General features: G+C 39.8%; 2 protein-coding genes across 4 annotated transcripts in view; one reads left to right on the top strand and one right to left on the bottom strand.

Moving 5' to 3' along the window:
• Positions 1 to 7422, top strand: part of LOC149322290 (dynein axonemal heavy chain 17-like) — a 50723-nt gene extending 43301 nt beyond the window's left edge. Inside the window, exons 23-28 of the mRNA XM_089538648.1 lie at positions 1766 to 1945; positions 2353 to 2535; positions 3234 to 3416; positions 4792 to 4935; positions 5589 to 5814; positions 7072 to 7422. Of these exons, the coding sequence (XP_089394774.1) occupies positions 1766 to 1945; positions 2353 to 2535; positions 3234 to 3416; positions 4792 to 4935; positions 5589 to 5814; positions 7072 to 7319 (1164 nt within the window). The 3' untranslated portion in view covers positions 7320 to 7422. The remainder of the gene's footprint in view (positions 1 to 1765; positions 1946 to 2352; positions 2536 to 3233; positions 3417 to 4791; positions 4936 to 5588; positions 5815 to 7071) is intronic.
• The window catches only part of PGS1 (phosphatidylglycerophosphate synthase 1), a 37620-nt gene continuing 24872 nt past the window's right edge, over positions 6333 to 19080 (bottom strand). For 2 of the 3 annotated variants that reach the window (XM_089538661.1, XM_089538679.1), the window contains exons 7-10: positions 17513 to 18046; positions 12596 to 12744; positions 9324 to 9465; positions 6333 to 7164 (exon numbers count right to left, since the gene is read on the bottom strand). In XM_089538661.1, the coding sequence (XP_089394787.1) occupies positions 9346 to 9465; positions 12596 to 12744; positions 17513 to 18046 (803 nt within the window). In that variant the 3' untranslated portion in view covers positions 6333 to 7164; positions 9324 to 9345. The other variant, XM_089538670.1, reaches the window with a different exon arrangement.

Here is a 19080-nt window from a genome sequence, read left to right as displayed (position 1 = left end):
TTTACCATGTTTTAATAAATCAAAAAGAACAACACAAACTCTAAGCCTAACAAACATTGTACAGAGTAGCTTATGGCTTTGGGAGAGTAAGAATCTCATTGGGTGGCATTGATGCTCCTATAGACATTGCCAGCAGAGTCTCAGCTTTCAGAGTAAACAGTTTGCATTTTTCAACCTGGAACTGCTTCTCCAGAAGCCAAAGCTCTTGTAATTTGAAAGTCATTAATGTCTGCTACTATAAAGCAGGAGTTGTGTTTGTGCAGCATGCTATTTAAATGGGAATAAAACCCATTTTCATAAATCTCTGGCATTCAAGATTTTTCTTGCTGTCATTAAGGAAGGAGGGGAGTAGTAAAGTCACATTTTCTTAGAATTAGTATTTTAGATTTATTCGTCAGACAGATTGGCTGAATTTACTTTCAGTGGTTGCACTTTTGCTCTTTGCTCTGATAGCAAAATTCCCCTTTAATTAAAAAAAGAAGTCCTGATATACCGTAGTCTTTCTTCAAAAGGGGATCTTATTCTGTAACAAATGCTGGAGTCCTTTGTAATACCACCAGACTAGTAGCATTCTTCTGATCTCCTTCTAGTGTACTTCAGGTTTCTACTCCCATCTTGTTACCATCCTACAAGGTTCCATCCTGGGTCTGTTGTTCTCCCTATACACTCTGTCTTTAGGTAATCTTATTAGTTCCTATGGTTTTCAATATCATCTATACACTGATGATACCCAATTGTACTTTTCCACTCCAGAACTTTCTTCAAACATTGAACAGCGAGTTTCATCATCTTTGCTATATCTGCATGGATGCTTCATTGGCATTTAAAACTTAACATGACGAAAACAGAACTACTTATTTTTCCACAAAAACCGACTTCACAATATACATTTTCAATTACAGTTAATGACATTCGTATTCATCCTGTGAACAAAACATGTAGCTTTGGCTTTTTTATTCCTCCGTGTTGTTTATTCCTCAGATCCAGGCCACAGTCAAGTTTTGTCCATTTTTTCTTTACAATTTAGGTAAAATTAGACCTTTTCTGTCAGTATCAATTACTAAGACTTTATTTCATTCCCTGGTTATTTCTTGCCTTGATTACTGCAACCTTCTGTTGATGGGGCTTTCTCTATCCCACCTTGGTCCTTTGATCTCTGTTCAACATTATGCTGCCAGGATCATCTTTTCAGCTCACCCCTTTGTTGACATCTCTTCACTGGCTCCCCATTTCTTTCAGGATTCAAGCTTCTTTTTCTAACCTTAAAACCCCTACATGACTTGGCTCCCTCGTTTGTCAACTCTTATTTACTCCTATCATTCTGTTCGTGCTTTGTGCTCCAGGGACTCGGGGCTCAGGGCTCTTGACCCAGCCAAGGGTCTCTTCCACCCCGGCTCAGATTTGCCCTTTCTCCCTTGCTGTTCTTCATTCCTGGAACCTCCACCCCAAACATTTGCTGACTATTACAATTTCAAGTCCAAATTAAAGATGTTTTTGTTTATGGAAGTGTTTCAGATTACAACCTGATATCTAGGACTGTTCATCTTAAATCTGTATTGCTTTTCCATATAGTTTTAGAGCTATTTTAATGGATAAATTGTTTATTTTAAAATTTTGTGCTTTGTAATTTGAGACTGTATGTTGTAGGCAGGTTTTATCTTGTTTTTGAAATGCAAAACTTACAGCACTATATAAACAAATTTTAATAATAATACTTCCCCTCATCTTGCTTATTCTATCATGCTGGTCTGGCATCTCTTCTTAGGTTCCTTGGGATGACCTGCGGTATCTCTTTGGTGAGATCATGTATGGGGGACACATTACTGATGACTGGGACCGCCGACTATGCCGGACCTATTTGGGTGAATACATCCGTATGGAAATGCTGGAGGGAGAAATGTTTCTGGCACCAGGATTCCTTATACCACCCAACTCTGATTACAAGGTATGAAAGTGTGCATGAAAGAGACTTCACAAGCATGCTGGGTTGAGAATCAGAGGGGAGGGGTGGACTGCATGCAAATTATGTGCCACAGGAGAAGTAGTACTAAGATGTGAAGAAAGACAACTACCAATACTTGCATACCTCAACAAAGAGGACACAGAAAGGTAATTCAATGCAAAACAAACCAAAAACAGAAGGCCATGAGAAAATGTTACACTCAAGTGAAAGCTGAATGAAACCCCTAGAGAAATAGCTAAGCCAGTCAAGAGCACTGTTCTTGTTATGAGCACACAGTTCACTGGAACGTAATGTGAAGGTATAGAAATGGAAAGTGGCCTACTGGGCCAGAGTAATTGCCCTGGAGCAGCAACTAAAATTTTTAATATTCCACAAAATGTGTTTTATAGGGATATCATGAATATATAGATGAAAACCTCCCACCAGAGAGTCCTTACCTGTATGGGCTTCATCCTAATGCAGAGATTGGTTTCCTCACTGTCACTTCAGAAAAGCTTTTCCGCACCGTGCTAGAAATGCAGCCCAAAGAGTCAGATGCTGGAGGAGGAACTGGTGTTTCCCGAGAGGAAAAGGTAAGAGAACATTCCAGTCTGTTTCCTTCAGCTCTGGATTTCAAGGACCCGTTACTGTTTTGAGTTCCTAACTTGATACTATTTTGTTTCTGGCTAGCAAAAGGTTTTAGTCTCACTATCACTGAAGAAGGAGGTTAGAATCATTTAGCCATCTTAACACTGATATGTTGTGTATCCTCTTGTATAATGCCCCCTTGCTGTACAACTGACTACAGAGCCTCTGCCCTCCAGACAACCATCAAAAGCTGGGGATGTTTAGCCTGGAGAAGAGAAGGTTAAGGGGTGATATGATAGCCCTGTTTAAATATTTGAAGGGATTTCATATTGAGGAGGGAGCTCACTTGTTTTCTGCTGCTCCAGAGACTAGGACTCAGAGCAATGGATGCAAGCTACAGAAAAACAGATTTCACGTCAACATTAGGAAGAACTTCCTGACAGTCAGGGCTGTTCAACAGTGGAACAAACTCCCTCGAAGTGTAATGGAGTCTCCTTTCTTAGAGGTCTTTTAACAGAGGCTGGATGGCCATCGGTCGGGGATTATTTGATTTAGATTTCCTGCATGGCAGGGGGTTGGACTGGATGGCCCTTGTGGTCTCTTCCAACTCTATGATTCTATACTGGTGGAGACTTGCAGGGTGACCACAGGCTACCTGGGCCTTAGCCAAAGTGAAGGATTCATTTGGCTTTCTCTACTACAGGTAAAATCAGTGCTAGATGAAATTATGGATCGACTTCCAGAGCCATTCAATATGGTAGAAATCATGGCAAAAGCAGCTGAGAAAACTCCGTATGTAGTGGTTGCCTTCCAGGAATGTGAACGAATGAACATTCTTACCAGTGAAATTAGACGCTCTCTGAAAGAACTAAACTTGGGATTGAAGGTAGGTGTGCATGGTATGCCATAGCTAGCACTGTACCAGAACAACAGCTATTTTATCTGCTTCATTTACCTTCTTATAAACTGGCACAGAAAAAGTAGGTTGAGTGTAGCTCTCTCAGGCAGTGCCAGGTCATCAAGTCTTCAACTTCTATTTTTCCTGCCATCTCGAGTTATTACTTGTACCAAAAGGCACTTTAAACTTGTAGACAGTACATATCTTTTTTCCATCCAGAAAATTGCATAGTCAGCAGTCCATGCACACAGCACATGAAAATTGAGAGATGCATCTCTAAAGTTTTTTGCTTGGGTACTTTTCTTTTACATTTGCTGCTAGGAATCAGTCTTTATGAGAACGGAAATTCATTGCCCAAGAGCTCTTTCCAGGTTGTCAATCATTATCATTAGATATTTTTAAAAGTCATTAAAAGTGCTGCAGTAAGTTGGCAAATGTGTGTGAGTGGTCAAAGAATAGCCTTGCTCCAATTTTGGGGAGCATACTTGCTTTCTTTGTTCAGGGCTAGAAGCACATAGCTGCTGCAAAGGAAGCAGCAGCTAATTGATTGGTTGTGGAAATGTACTTGCTCCAAAAAGAAATATTCAAGGCAGCCGGATCATTGGGAAAGATAATAATGCTAGGAAAAACAGAAGAGGACGCCAAATTACAGAGGGATAGACTCAACCAAGGAATCCATAGCCCTGAGTTTGCAAGACCTGAGCAGGGCTGTTAATAACAAGATCCCTTGGAGGTTTTATGCATAGGGCTACAATAGGTCAACGCTGAATTGACTGCACATAACAAAAACAACAAAAAGGGCAATTGGAAGCTTTGTGAGTCATAGGGCAGGTCACAGGCTTTGGATACAGGTGATCCTGTTGAAATTGCGTATAAAGCAGAAGAGTGTTCACACAACAGAAAATTTTTTAAGATGGAAAAGTTGTGCTAATGCTGATTAGTAAATGTAAATAAAGAATAATAATAATAACAACAACAACAACAACAACATACCCACCTAGCATTACAAAACTAGCTGGGAAAGTGCATCTCATTTCCTTAGCAAGGCAAATGCTCGGAAATTTAAATTGCCATAACATTAATATTACCTTGAGGCAAGGTGCCTGAAAGCTCCACAAAAAGTTAGCAATTATAGTGTATTTACTGCATAGCATATACTCTTGAAAGGCATAGGATATAATAAAGATAAAATCTTAATTAAGCAACTTATTCATTTAAATTAGTAGAAGTCTTCATATAAAGAAGATGCCATTTTTGTAAGATTATATAAAATCTGAACTATCCGGACTGTTCAGTTACAAATGGCTATTGCTAATGGAGGGAGCCTATTGAAAACTGTTATTTTAACTTATTTTCTGTAAAGGGAGAGCTGACAATCACAACAGACATGGAAGAACTGTCAAATTCTCTTTACTATGATAATGTGCCTGAGTCCTGGACGAACCGTGCCTATCCATCATTGTTTGGTTTGGCAGCGTGGTATGCTGACCTACTGCTCCGGATCAGGGTGAGGGAGATGTTGCCTTGGTTAAGCTTTTCACAGACAGGCTCTTCTTATATACAGCCTCTCAGCTGTTAGAAATGGCATGGAATTTAATGTAAAGCCTGGTGGTCCCACACCACACATTATAAATGCAGTCTATACTTAGGGGCTTCAAACATTTTTATGAGGATAATTTCATAATCCCTTTTGATCTTTGCAAGATGTTAAAAGTAGGGGAGGGTTATGATATTTCTCTGTGTGTGTGTGTGTGTGTGTGTGTGTGTACACCTTGGCATGCCTCTAATAAAAATTACAGATATGCTAAAGGGACAGTTCAAAACTATGAAAATATTTATTCCTTATTCCATCATATTCACTTTCTAAGTCAGGGATAGTTATTATGCAGGCTGCAGCCCCATCTCCATTGCCAGAAAAAACAATGGCCCCAAATGGAGACGTACAAAGGAGCAAAGTTTTCTTGGCTATTCCAGGCTTTCCTGTGCCTTTATTGCACCAGGCTAGCCTTTCAAAATTGAAACCACCACCCTATTGCTTCCTGCTTTGAACCTCTAGGCCTCATCCTTGTAAACATATAGGAATACCTTAATTTTGCAGCATAAAATTTGGCTTTCTAAGCATGCTTACCTTTAATGTCCCAACATCATTTTCATTTTCAGGAGCTGGAGGCTTGGACAACAGATTTTGCCCTACCCACAACTGTATGGTTAGCAGGTTTCTTTAACCCTCAGTCTTTCCTCACAGCCATTATGCAATCTATGGCTAGAAAAAATGAGTGGCCTCTTGATAGGATGTGTCTTTCAGTGGAGGTTACCAAGAAAAACCGAGAAGATATGACTGCTCCACCTCGAGAGGGTTCCTATGTGCATGGACTCTTCATGGAAGGTAAAGACAGTCCTGCTATTACTACTGACCATTAGATGGCTGAGTGATCTTTGGTCCTTAGTGTAGTTTTATGCAGAGCTTTCTCTATATTCAGATGTCCTCTCCAACAAATTAGTTCTGATTTCTAACTAAAGTGTGCACACATACCACCTGCTATCTGACAGCCATTTTGCTGCCAGGGGGAAGAAAGGGCACCACCTTGCCAACATCAGAGAAAGAACTTACACTAGTGCAACCCTGTTATGACAACTTAACTCACAAAGAGGATTCCAACCTGAGACATAATTTGCCAGCAGAACTCTACACTGATTCTTTGTTGTTTTCTACTGTAGAGGAAGCAGGCCTCTTCCCATCCAAGTCGCTGTTTCATTCCTAAATTATTTCTTTGATGTGGGGATGAAGAGTGTGTGTATGGAGGGGGGGAATTATTTTTCAGACTCTGTTATGCTTTCAGTGCTTCAGCTGTTTTAAATACCATCAAAGAAAAATAAGTATAAGAACAGAGGATGCTTAGTATGTTTCATGAATTAAAAAAAATATTATTCTGTTTCTAAACATAAGCACTTCTACCAGGAAAAAAAAATGGGCAAGATTATATTCACTCTATTTACTTCCAGTCTGAAAACTACAGTTGTATTTTCAACAAAGATTTGACCACAATAAAGGAGACAGGTTTGGTAGCTGCTTTTTTTAAAAATTGCATGTCAACAGGGGGCAGCACATGCCCATTTTATTGCATTCAGACTGAGCGGAACATTTAAGAGCAAGATAAGTTAGCTATTTAATTGCTCTTGTTAAAATACTCCTAGTTTCTAGGAAGGGAATGCAGTATCTAGGCTAAATCTTTTCTTCTTTTTAAAGCCACAATTAATTTAAAGGGAGCTAAAGAAGCCTAACTGCTCAAATAAGTACAGGTGGGCTTTATTGTTTTCTACAAGTCTAAATGAAAGAACTAATGGGACAGTATACAGCTTTCTTTAACAAAAGAACACTGCAAACAGTATCAGGCTGAGGGCAACATAAGATCGAGATTTTTTTTAAAAAAAATCTTGTTCACAGCATTGTAAATGCATTATGTGAGTTACTGGGATGGCTTGAAAGGCACATCCAAGCCATGGCACCCAGTCTTTAGCCATGCTGCTAGTGATAAAAGGCTGGCAGTCAAGGTGGGCTCCCTTTGCTCTGGACTTGCTGCCAATGAAGCAGACTCTCAGATGAAGTGACTGGTCTTGATAATTCAATCGTGTCTTGCTGCAGGTGCCCGCTGGGATGTTCAAACTGGTGTTATCAATGACGCACGCCTGAAGGAATTGACGCCCTCCATGCCAGTGATCTTCATTAAAGCCATTCCTGTGGATCGCATGGACACCAAGAACATGTATGAGTGCCCTGTGTACAAAACACGTATGCGAGGTCCTACTTATGTTTGGACCTTCAACCTGAAGACAAAAGAGAAGCCTGCTAAGTGGATTCTTGCGGGAGTTGCTTTGCTCTTACAAGTTTAAAATCTAAGTTGACAAAGCCCCACCCACTCCATCATGTCATCCCTGCCATCTCCCTTTCCAGAAACACAAAGCAAGAGTTTTGTTTGCAAGTTGACAATAAAAAGGCTGCTCCTTGAAAGTCTGTCCGATGCGATGTTCCTACCCATATAAGCAGAATTGTTGTGATAATTTCTTACAGCCCAATAACAATGACAGGAACCTTGTCCACTCACTGTTGGCTCTGCACCAGCATATAGGAAAGAACAAAGAGATTCCTTTTAAGGGCCATTTGGATTCCTTTCCCACTTCAAACTCATAACTTAGTGCTTGCTGCGTGTTTAGAGCTACAAGAACATCCACCATTGATCCTACAGTGCTGCATCCCAACCTAGCTCTCCTGAAGTCTTCCCTGCAAGATGAGAAATGATTTCATGGGTTATGTTGCATGTGTCACCCACAAAAATATCCCAGTTAGATGGCCAAGTGGTTGTGTAGCATGCCGTGGCCTCATAGCTCCGCCTTTGGTGTACTACTTCACCCAAACTCACATGACACTGATGTGCACTTCTGTTGCACAATGGCAGATTCACCCCCCCACACACACACTCCAATTGTGCTAGAGGACAGAGTTGTTTGGCACCATGAAAAGCTAGGACAATGGAAAAGTCTCTTGCACCATATCCTAAAAAGCGCAACTGCACTTTTCTCACCTCTCACCAACCACATTTTAGTCACTGCACGCATTTCCTTTGGAAGCCCCAGCACAGCAGCCACAACCAGGATTGAAAAGGCAAGGGAAATATGTACAAGGATTTTTATAGCTCTTTGCTCCCACTCCCATCTTAAAAAAAACAGATTAAGTATGCATAAGGATAGTAGATGCCCTGTTTTGTGTAACCTAACTTGGATTGGCTCAATACAGAATTTCAACTTTTTCAGCATCAAATAGCCAATGCTGTAAAATCACTAAGTGAAGAAACCACTCCAAGACCATGGAAGGCTAGGATTTTCACCACCACCATTCCATAACTTATTATGGAAATGCTATCTTTTTACTGAACTTTATGCTCAAGGTACTTCTCGTTAATTATTTGTCACAGGAAATTGAACAGCAGCAGCACTAAGAAACCCACTTCCATGGGGACTCCTAGAGCAACTGGCAGAATTATTTAGGGGAGTTTTTATTGAGTCTCACGTCTGAATACCAGGCCATGGGTCACCACTTTCCCAACCCAAGCTTTAAGTCCCATGAACTTTTTAAAGGGTGTCATTTCCTTCAAGATTCTATTCGACTATGGATGCTGCAGCTGTCACTAGTCGGAAACTAAAAGGGCTACTAATACAACACAAGATTGACGCTCTTTCCTCTAATTTTGGGGAGCTTTGTTGGCTTTCAAATTATTTGGTGCAAGTACTCTTGCTTTTTTCACTTGCCCTCTATTACATCCCCAGTTAGACAACTTTTTTGGATTCTTTATGTATTATTTGAGCATGGCTACCAGAGTACAATACACATTCATCTTTCATCATTTATGAATGGTGATAAGCATTTAAATTGTTTTTTCTCATAGCAATATATGCAGAAATACATTTTGGGCAAACATATGGCATTTCTCTAAGAAGGAGATGGTGCATTGAACTGTTTTTGGATTTTTTCCAAAATACACTTTTATATTTATATTTTTATACCCTTTTATATTTTTGCTGAGAGAAGCAGCAGTTTAAATGGATGTTCATAACTGATGGGAAGCACCTGTATTTTCTAACTGTACAGAAAGTGGTTCAAAGTTCTTGAGGGTCAAAGTAGTTCCTGAGATACTCAAAGCTGCCCAGGTTGTTTTTAAACATAATTTTTAAACTATAAAGATTGGTAGTAAGAATAAGATCTCACAAAATTAGTAATGACAATCTGATACAGGCCCTTGGGCACCAGGTTCTATTCTTTGCAACAAAACTACTTATTTTCTGTCAGCTGAGGTACTTGCCAAGGGGAAGAGGGAATTAAGAGCACCATATTAAACTTACCCAAGGACCAGCCTCTCTCTTCTCAAAAGAAGTTCTTAATCAGAGGTGTCACCATCTTCACCCACAGCTTGACATAACGACTGGGCTGCTCAAAGGTTGAGGAAGACACCATTCCAGAACGCAAGTAGAGTTGTTCCTGCTCCTAGAAAGAGAGAAAATAGAGAAACTATAAGGTAAATTTGGTAACATTTGTTCTCACCATGACCAACAAAAGATGCCTTCCATACTGCATCTACCATCACAACCAAAACTTCATCAACTCTTCCTGAAAGAGTCTATCTTTGCACTGCCCTTAACAATTCTGAATCATAATGCAAAGCATGATTAGAATTGAGCTATCCTACATTTTCCTGAAATTTGACCCCACATATAAACCTCAGGTCAGCCTGCCAAAGCTTTTCAAATTCTGGCATCAAAAGCCTACTGAGCCAAACCCAAGTAATTGTACACACATAGACCAACCCACACATGTATACAAACACAACAAGGAGGAAAGCATTGCAAGATCTGGCCCTGCAGTTATCCTTTTTCCCGTAACACAGCCAAACCCTGAGCTATAATTGTCCAAATAGGAAGCCTGACTTTAATCTCTAGAGACCGGACTGTTCATTTCTTTTTAGAAAAAGCTTCTAGGCTGCATTTTAAAATGAATGTGCCTTCAAGGTTTCGATGCAGTTCCCAGAAATACTAAGCTCCTTCAAAGTACAAACAGGACATCTGGAGGGAAAAATGAGCATCTCTGTTACAATGGTTACACCACAATATTTGAAAGCAATGCTTACATCACAAGAGTGCCTTTATGTCTGAATTAACAAAACAGATTATTGTATACACAGAGCCCTGACTCAATTTTGGGACTTCTGCCCAGCTTCAACCTAGCTACACCATGCCTAGCTTAATTTGGTCCCCCACTCCCAGCCCTGGTAGTATGATAGCAACCCATGTTATAATCTCACCCAGTCTAAAACAATTTTTAAGTCATAAGATTTAGACCAGGACAGGGTAAACTGCACAGAGCATGGTCAAAATAAGGAGGGGTGCTGCTTTTGTAGAAGTAACAGGAATGTTCTGGGAGTATTTCTCACTAGGTGTCATCTCAATTTTTACTACACTTCCAAATATTTCTAGTTTATCTGACTTTTGAGAATTCCAATGGGTTATAGTATAATTTTGCAGAAGGTACTTCGCTTCCATTGTTTCTGCTTTCCACAAAGCCAGCATGGAGAAATACCCCTACTTGAGGTTCTTTTGGGCAAAATTGCAGATAATATGAGGAAAAGGAAAAGGCAAACCTCCTCTGAACAAATCTTGTCAAGAAAACCCTATGGTAAGTTTACCTTAGCTTCACCGTAAATCAGAAACAACTTGAAGGCACACAGCAATAACAACGGAAAAAGTTTAGCAACAGCCACAGAATAATATTTGGCTGGAAAATACAGTCAAAATGGGCTCCCTTGCATTCATACATGATGTCTGTAGTCTGACAGCAGCCAAGTTTCACACAATGTCCTTGTCATTTAATAAATAATAATAATAAAACTTTTATTTATATCCCGCCTCTGTTGATGAGAATTGAGGTGGCTTACAAATTAAAATGTACATACAATCCCATATCCCCAATCCCACCCTCCCCTTAAAACATCAATTAAACCTTAACAATTTAAAACCATACATTCAAGACAACATCAAAACAACATCAGTATCAATATCAACTATCAGGCAATAAACTGTAGCAAATTCAAAGACGTAAGAGAGTTCAAATTGGTTTTCTTATTTGGGAAAGGCCTGCCGAAAGAGATCCATCTTGACAGCTTTTTTAAAGCTGTCTACACTAGTAACGTGATGGATCTCTTCCGGTGGCCGTTCCATAATCTGGGAGTGGTTAATGAAAAGGTCCTCTGAGTGGTTGCAGTTAGCCTAGTTTTTATAGATTGCAATAGATTCTTCCCAGAAGATCTGAGTGTGCGGGGTAGATTGTACAGAAGGGGGACATCCCCAAGACAGGTTGGACCCAAGCCATTTAGGGCTTTAAAGATAATAACCAACACCTTGTACTGCGCCCAGAAACTAATAGGCAGCCAGTGAAGCGATTTTTAGAATAGGTGTTATTTGATCGCTTCTGGTTTTACCAGTAATCAGCCTGGCTGCCATGTCCAAAAGTAACTGGAGTTTCCAAACTAAGCACAAGGGTAGCTCCATGTAGAGTGCATTACAGAAATCGAGTCAAGAGGTTACCAGCGTATGCACTACAGTTTCTAGGTTCCCCACTTCCAGGAAAGAATGCAGCTTTTTATTCAACACTTCTTACTAAAACTTTAGATCAGCTTTTGATACTCATAATACTTTAATAAATAATGAAAATGCAAGCATATAGATACTAACAAACCAATCTGAAATGTACCAGTAACACAAGAAAATACTACAAGCCCAGAGCAGTCATCATTGTTATTAACCTTAAAAACCAGAAATCTAAATTAAAACCCACAATAAGAACACATTAAAAGGAAACACTAGCATTTATTTACTGAAAGGATGAGATTTATGGGAAGGAAGGAAACCAGGAAGCAGATAGAAATCGTTATCTTTTCTTATAAAACTCAACAGGCTGTGGATTAGTTATATACCAGGGGATACTGAGAATGAATGGATACTAGGAACAGTTCTAGAAACTGTTCTTAGGAAGTCAGTGGCATGCTCTACTCTCCATCTGCTGCTCTCAGATGGTGACAACCACCAAATCAGAAGAAAAAAAAAACATACAATGCATTACTGCTTGGGTGGCTTTACTTTCAAATTTTCCCCATGTTTTCTTCAGTCTGTTCATGTTATTCCAGATACATTGTGGTCTACAGTAGCTACAGTTTTAGTATCTCTAATTCAAAATTCTGAAATCTGAACTATTCCAAAAACCAAAACTTTTTTCATGGGTGGCTGAGACAGTGCTGGTTCAATGTACACACACTTTATTTTGTCCACACAATTATTAAAAATGTTGTATAAAATTCAGGTTATGTGTATATAAAGCATAAATATGCAAACACAGCTATTCCAAAAGCCCACCCCCCCAAACACCTCAGGTCCCAAACATTTGAGATAAAAGAGACTTAACTTGTATTTGAATACATGATCAGCACAGTGACCACAAATGGGATGTCATGCAACCTCCCTCAATTTAGTTTTTAACTGCTGCAGTTTTGGGGCAAAGATTTCATCCAAATTCCCCCCTTTCTATTATTATACAAAGCATTCTGATCAGCCTATAGCTTACACACCTGATGAAACTGCTGCTGCAGAGCTTTGTTTTCTGTCACTATTGCAACTTGTGCTTCCAGGTCTCGATGAACTGACCTATACCCAAAGTTAGGAGAACCAATTAAAGTCAAGCAGGGCAGACTGCTTCCTGCCAGGTATAGCCAGAGACCTGCAGTGAAAAAAAGGAGAAAGGAAATCCTTCAGACAAAGGAAGTGACCATGGTGGCTATTATGAACTTCAAACAATAGTTTGTTCTTGAAAGGAAAAGCAACAAAACATTTTTTTAGTTTTACCAGAAGTGTAAAGAGGTCAGATCTCCACTAAGCAACCAGGAAACAGTCAAACTTCCCTGGTGACAATATCATACAGGTCACCAGGACCTGGCATAAAACCCAGTGCAGTATCTGACTGCACTTATGAAGAATAAACTCTCAACTTATAGAATCTTTGCACTACGAGACAAATCAGGTCACACATTCCCTATTCCATGTGGCTACACTACTAACAGCAGCCTCAGTGGCAAGGATCCCAGTCCTTGGGATCAGTACTTATACAAAGAGAAGACTGCATCTCTATTGTCAATCTATTTCTTCAACAGGAGCGGTCATACCTCCCATTGAAAATAACATTCTACCTCAATAAAACTTACATCAATACATAATGTGCACTTACTACAGCAGCCATTTCAACAGATAGTTGATTTGCAACCCAAAGGCAGGTACATTCCTTATGGGTGCTAGTTCAGTTTTAAGTTTCCTGATTACATCAGAACTAGAGTACTTGTTCAGTTTCAAGGGCATAATCAGAAAAGCATCGTGAGAAAAGGAGCAAGCATTTAAGACAAAATGACCAAGTATTAATATTAGACTGCACTGACATGTGGTACCACTAGGGTGATTTAGGCCTCTGTGACTGTTATTGGCAAAAATAAAATGTGGTATGGAAGAGCTTGACTGCCCAGGATACTGGAGTTTAGTTACTTTGGTACTGTTATCCAGTGATTGTTATCCATTGCTTTAAAACGTGCTTCACATTTATTTTTAGTTTTACAAAATCAGACAGACTACAATTATGCATGGCTTAGGATAGGGTAACAATACCAGCATAATCTCAAATGTCCTATGTTCGTTCGATATCTCCCTTCTTGGATGGGAAAAACTTGATGAGCCTGGGAAAGCAGTGACCTTGGGAAGCCATGTTTTATCCTACTCTAGCCAAGATTTAAGCAAGGGATCTGCTGCTGCTAAAGAAGAGATGCTGATCTGTCACACTGCATTAAAAAGACCGCTGGCAGGATATCCTAGCACAAATGTGAGTAGTGCTCTTTGTGATCTGTGCAGCCCCTTCTCTTGCCATTTCTCATGGCTGTGATTACAGAACAGAGCGAAGAGATATGACTGTGTTTTCTTAAGAGAATAGGGCTTAGTCAGCAGCACTCCCTACACCAAGCTCCAAACCTCTTCCCAGAAGCTCTGCAGGAAAAAGGCAGGAAAGATAGCAGCATTCCCATAATCATTAACAACTGCAAGCCTCAGACAAACAAAAGTAGGGATCCCAGGAGAAGTTCAGCCTACTAGGACATGACCTTTGGGACATGCTCAAGGGAATGGAGAGCCTGCTCAGCTTACTGTAGTCTTATATATACAGTAAGTGACAATTTGGGCTTCTCAGTACAAATAAAAGCAAACTATGGGAACTTCAGGGTGCCTAAGTTTACTGTCTGTTTACTATCCCCTTGGAAGTCCTTTGCATTACTTTGCAAAGTTTCTTTGAATCGATTGTTAGCCAGCAGCAACAGAGACTACAAGCTGAAACAGCAGGAGTACTACCAATATTCATCAAGGTTGCTTAGTCTCACTGGCCTTTAGTGACAGAATGATAAGAATTCAGAATCTCTACTTTGGTGACAACCTTCTGCAACCTGGCACCCTCTAGATGTGTTGAACTATATAGTGAGTCCTCGTTATCTGCTCAGGTTTTGGCTCCAGGATCACCCATGGATACCAAAATCCATGGAGGCTCAAATTCCATTAAAAACAATGGTGTAGTAAAATGGTGTCCCTTATATAAAATGGCAAAATCAAGGTGTGAGATATATATATATATATATATTCATTCCAACCATGGATGGTTGAATACATGGATAAGGAATCAAACCAACTGTAGTTCCCTTCAACTTTAACCAGAACTGGCAATAACCTTGCTTGCTGGATAATGGTAGCTATAATCTAACACATCTGGAGGATACCACTGTGGAAGGCTGATATAGGACATGTTAAGAATTTATTTTCTAGGAGACAGTCCATATATGCAGGGCTGGTGCAGGGGGCTGAATTGCAGCACATTTATTTGCCGTAACACCCTGACATTGGATACTGGCATTTCCAGATTTAAAGGGTGTGACTAGCCCTTTAGAAAGACGAGAAATTTAACACAGTGCATGTTCTTCCAATTATTTGCACAATCAATTATCCAATGATTTCCACTTAAACTGAAAACACATCAGGGACATTTGATCTCTCTCTTTTAAAAAATAAAATTACCAGCTTGGTAGATGAAGGAAATGCTGTAGACATAGCATATCTTGATTTCAGTAAGGCCTTTGACAAGGACCCAACAGCATTCTTGCAAACAAGCTAGTAAAATGTGGGTTAGTCAATGCAACTATTAAATTAATTAGCAATTGGTTGACCGGCTGAACACAAAGGGTGCTCAACAATGGTTCTGTTTCATCCTGGAAAGAAGTTACCAGTGGGGTCCCACAAGGTTCTGGGCCCAGTGCTATTCAACATCTTTATCAGTTAACTTGGATGAAAGAATAGGGGGCATGCTTATCAAATTTGCAGATGACACCAAATTAGGAGGAATAGCTAATACCCCAGAGGGCAGGATCAAAATTCAAAATGACCCTAATAGATTAGAAAGCTGAGCCAAATTTAAAAAATGAATTTCAATATAGAGAAATGTAAGATTTAGGGTAAAAACAACAACAGCAACAACGAAATGCATAGATATAGGATGGGGGACACCTGACTTGATGAGACTACGTCCGAAAAGGATCTAGGAGTCCTAGTAGACCGCAAGTTGAACTTGAGTAATAGAATCAGAGTTGGAAGAGACTACAAGGGCCATCCAGTCCAACCCCCTGCCATGCCGGAACACAAAACCAAAGCATCCCCCACAGATGGCCATCCAGCATCTGTTGAAAAACCTCGAAAGAAGGAGGCTCCATCACACTGTGAGGAAGTGTCTTCCACTGTCAAACAGCTCTCACTGTCAGGACGTTCCTCCTAATGTTTAAGTAGAATCTTTTCCTATAGCCTGCATCCATTGTTCTGGGTCCTATTCTCTATAGCAGCAGCAAACAAGCTTGCTCCATCCTCAGTATGACACCCCTTCAATTACTTAAACAGGACTATCATATCACCTCTGTCAACAGTGTGATGTGGCAGCAAAAAGTCCAATGTGATTCTATTATTATTATTATTATTATTATTATTATTATTATCATTATTATTATTTTATATAGTGCTGTAGATTTGCACAGCGCTGTACATAAAAACAATAAATATAAAAGAGTAAACCTGCCTATGGCATACAATCTAAGAAATAATAGGATAATAGATATAAAATACATAGCAATACAGGAAATGGTTCAATAAAACATCAATAGAAGTATAGTGTCTAGATCAAAGGAAGTAATAGTGCCACTGTATTCTGCTTTGGACAGGCCTCACCTGGAATACTGTGTCCAGTTCTGGGCACCACAATTCAAAAAGGATGTTGAGAAACTGGAGCGTGTCCAAAGGAGGACAACTAAAATGGTGAAAAGTCTAGAAACCATGCTCAATGAGGGATGACTTAGGGAGCAGGGTGTGTTTAGCCTGGAGAAGAGAAGATTAAGGGGCGATATGATAGCCCTGGTTAATGTCTCCACTTCTATCTTTGTACATCTCACACCCACATCTTTATGACATACCAGTTAATCTCATTTGTCTTCTCCACACCCCAACAATGAATTCATCCATGATATGTCGGTGAAAGGAGGATCTTCTCCCTGGTGTCCCTGACATCCTTATTCATTTCTATCCTCACTGGCCAGAGCAAAAGAGAAGTCTGGCCACTGAATTAATGGAGAATACCTTTCTCCACTATATACATTCTCCATCACAGAAGGAAACAAAAGACTGTTACTCTGAGAACTGGAGGAAGGGTTGGAAAATTCAGAACACAGGGCATTAGTTGTTATGCACAATGTTACACTGTAAATGACCTTCAGATCCTTTCTAACTACTTGCTTACAGAATTTCCTGCTTTCCCAATTGTCTATACCACTGCAACAGGAAAATGAAGAAACAATATCACAACAAATGAGAAGGATATACTCCATCTCCTCCTCCCTTGCCTGTGGAGTTTATATTTGGTTGCTATTTGTTGTTTTGCTATCTTAGATATTAGGCTTGAAGATAGATTTTACATGGCTACAAAGCTTGATTGGGTGGTTATTCCAACCCTATCATAACTAGCCAACTGCTCACATTATGCCAAAATAGTTTTGCTGCCACTAAGATGTTGAGAAACAGCAAATTACTCGATATGCTGTTTAAATCATACCTGCTACATTGCCTCTGTAGCTTAAATCTTTTTGTAAATCTCTTACACAACAACTATCTTATGATTCCTGTTTCAAGCCTTGCTAATACCACCATTAACAAAATCATTCAAGATGAACAAGGATAGTCTAAGAGATTTTGTGCAAATGTTATGCAAGTGACAGGATATTTTCCCATCAGGAAGTTGCAGGTAGATATAATACAGAACTCAATGCAACCCAATCATCAGCTTCAGCATAAGTATTCAGCTACCTGAATGAATAAGCAAGCTCTTAGAGGTCTTCATGTTCTGTATTCATTGCCCTTTCTTTGTAATATCTCACCTTTGGCATGGAATGTCCATCCACTCCTAGAGTACTCCTGCAACTGGACTCTCTCTTGCTGACCCAGAGAGCACACCTCACTGAAGAACTGCCGTTCAATGTAAACATAAGCAGCAGGGATAGCACCTGCCACGCCCTTGGCCCCAAAGAACCCATTGACCTCTGGTGAAGCTAGGAGGATCTGATATTTTGCCCTGGTGCCTAGAATCAGGTCCATATATGCTTCTGTGAGGTTGAAGTAGCCAGTGGTAAGATAAACACTAGCACCTCGTTCCACTTCCATCAGGAGAGTCTCTGTGACAATCTCATCTATCTGAATTCCAAATGGTTTCATTTGTATTAGTGGATAAATCCATGTGTCTGGTTCAGGCTGCCCATCACCAGTTGCCTTTGGGTCTGTGGACAATGCAATTTCTTCTTCTGCACTGTTGCTATGGAAAGTCTGAGTGTGCAGCCACTCCTGTTTGGTCCTTGCAGAATTGATCACTTCCATCACTCTCCTATTTGCTGCTTCACAATAAGCCACTTTGTCTCCTGAGGAAAGGAATACATGATAGTGAAGGAAAACAGTATACAACATTACCTGTAAAGCTGCAGAAACCAAAATAATACCAATATGATCCCCTACAAGACAAGAATCATAGATGCTATATGACACGAGAATACAGCGAGGAATATTTAAGCCCCAAAATAAGCCTTTTTCCAAACGGTATAAGCAATTCTGGATGTTGTAAGCAATTTCAAGAACAGGTCACAGAAGGATTAGAGTATCCCTTTCTTCCCACTCAAGATGACTTACCATTCATCTGACATTTTCTACATCTATTGCACAAACACAATAGGCATATTATATGATCACAGCTTGGGTTTAAATGCAGAAAACCATGTACAGATGTGAAAGTAACAGCATTTCACTGAAGAACAGGAAAGAAGTTCCCAACCCAGACTAGGGCTAACCAAGTATATTTCCTTCGGGAAGGGGGAATTGTCATCACAGGAAGCCTCTTAATCAGGACTCATCAGAAAAATTGAGGGATTTTTATCTAAATGGAAGATTTCATTAATTTCTACAGTATTCTGTTTTCTTTCTTCTGTGGGTAAAGCCTATTGCTAGGCTTCTTTTCCAAATATGTATCCTCCTCTGTTTTACCCAACAACAAAATTCACATGCCCATCACAGAATAGCCACATTATATTCTGAGAACAAGAGTTTGGTTGTTACATTACAACATATACAGAGCTCTAATTAAGTTAGCTTGTGCTCAGTGGAAGGAATCTCATATTGAAATGAAGTATACTAAGACCAAGGACCAGGTCTCAACTGACTATGGAAGTTAAACATGGTCTGACCTGGTTAGCAACTGAAAGGGAGACTGTCATGGAATACCAGATGCTGTAGGCTGTATTGTAGAAGTAGGGAGTGGCAAAGTATCTCTTGAGTGTTTCACGCATAACAAAACCCTATGAAATTCATTAGGTTGTTGTATGTCAATGGACAACTTGAAGGCACATGCATACACACACACACACAACCACAAAGTAATAGCTAACTTGTCTGAAAATATAAA

The sequence above is a fragment of the Sceloporus occidentalis genome, unplaced genomic scaffold (assembly GCF_023333645.1).
Source record: "Sceloporus occidentalis isolate IW3139 unplaced genomic scaffold, rSceOcc1.0.p SCAF_1, whole genome shotgun sequence".
Classification (NCBI taxonomy): Eukaryota; Metazoa; Chordata; class Lepidosauria; order Squamata; family Phrynosomatidae; genus Sceloporus; species Sceloporus occidentalis.
Note: the sequence above shows the minus strand (reverse complement) of the source record. Positions and strands in the feature narration are given on the sequence as shown.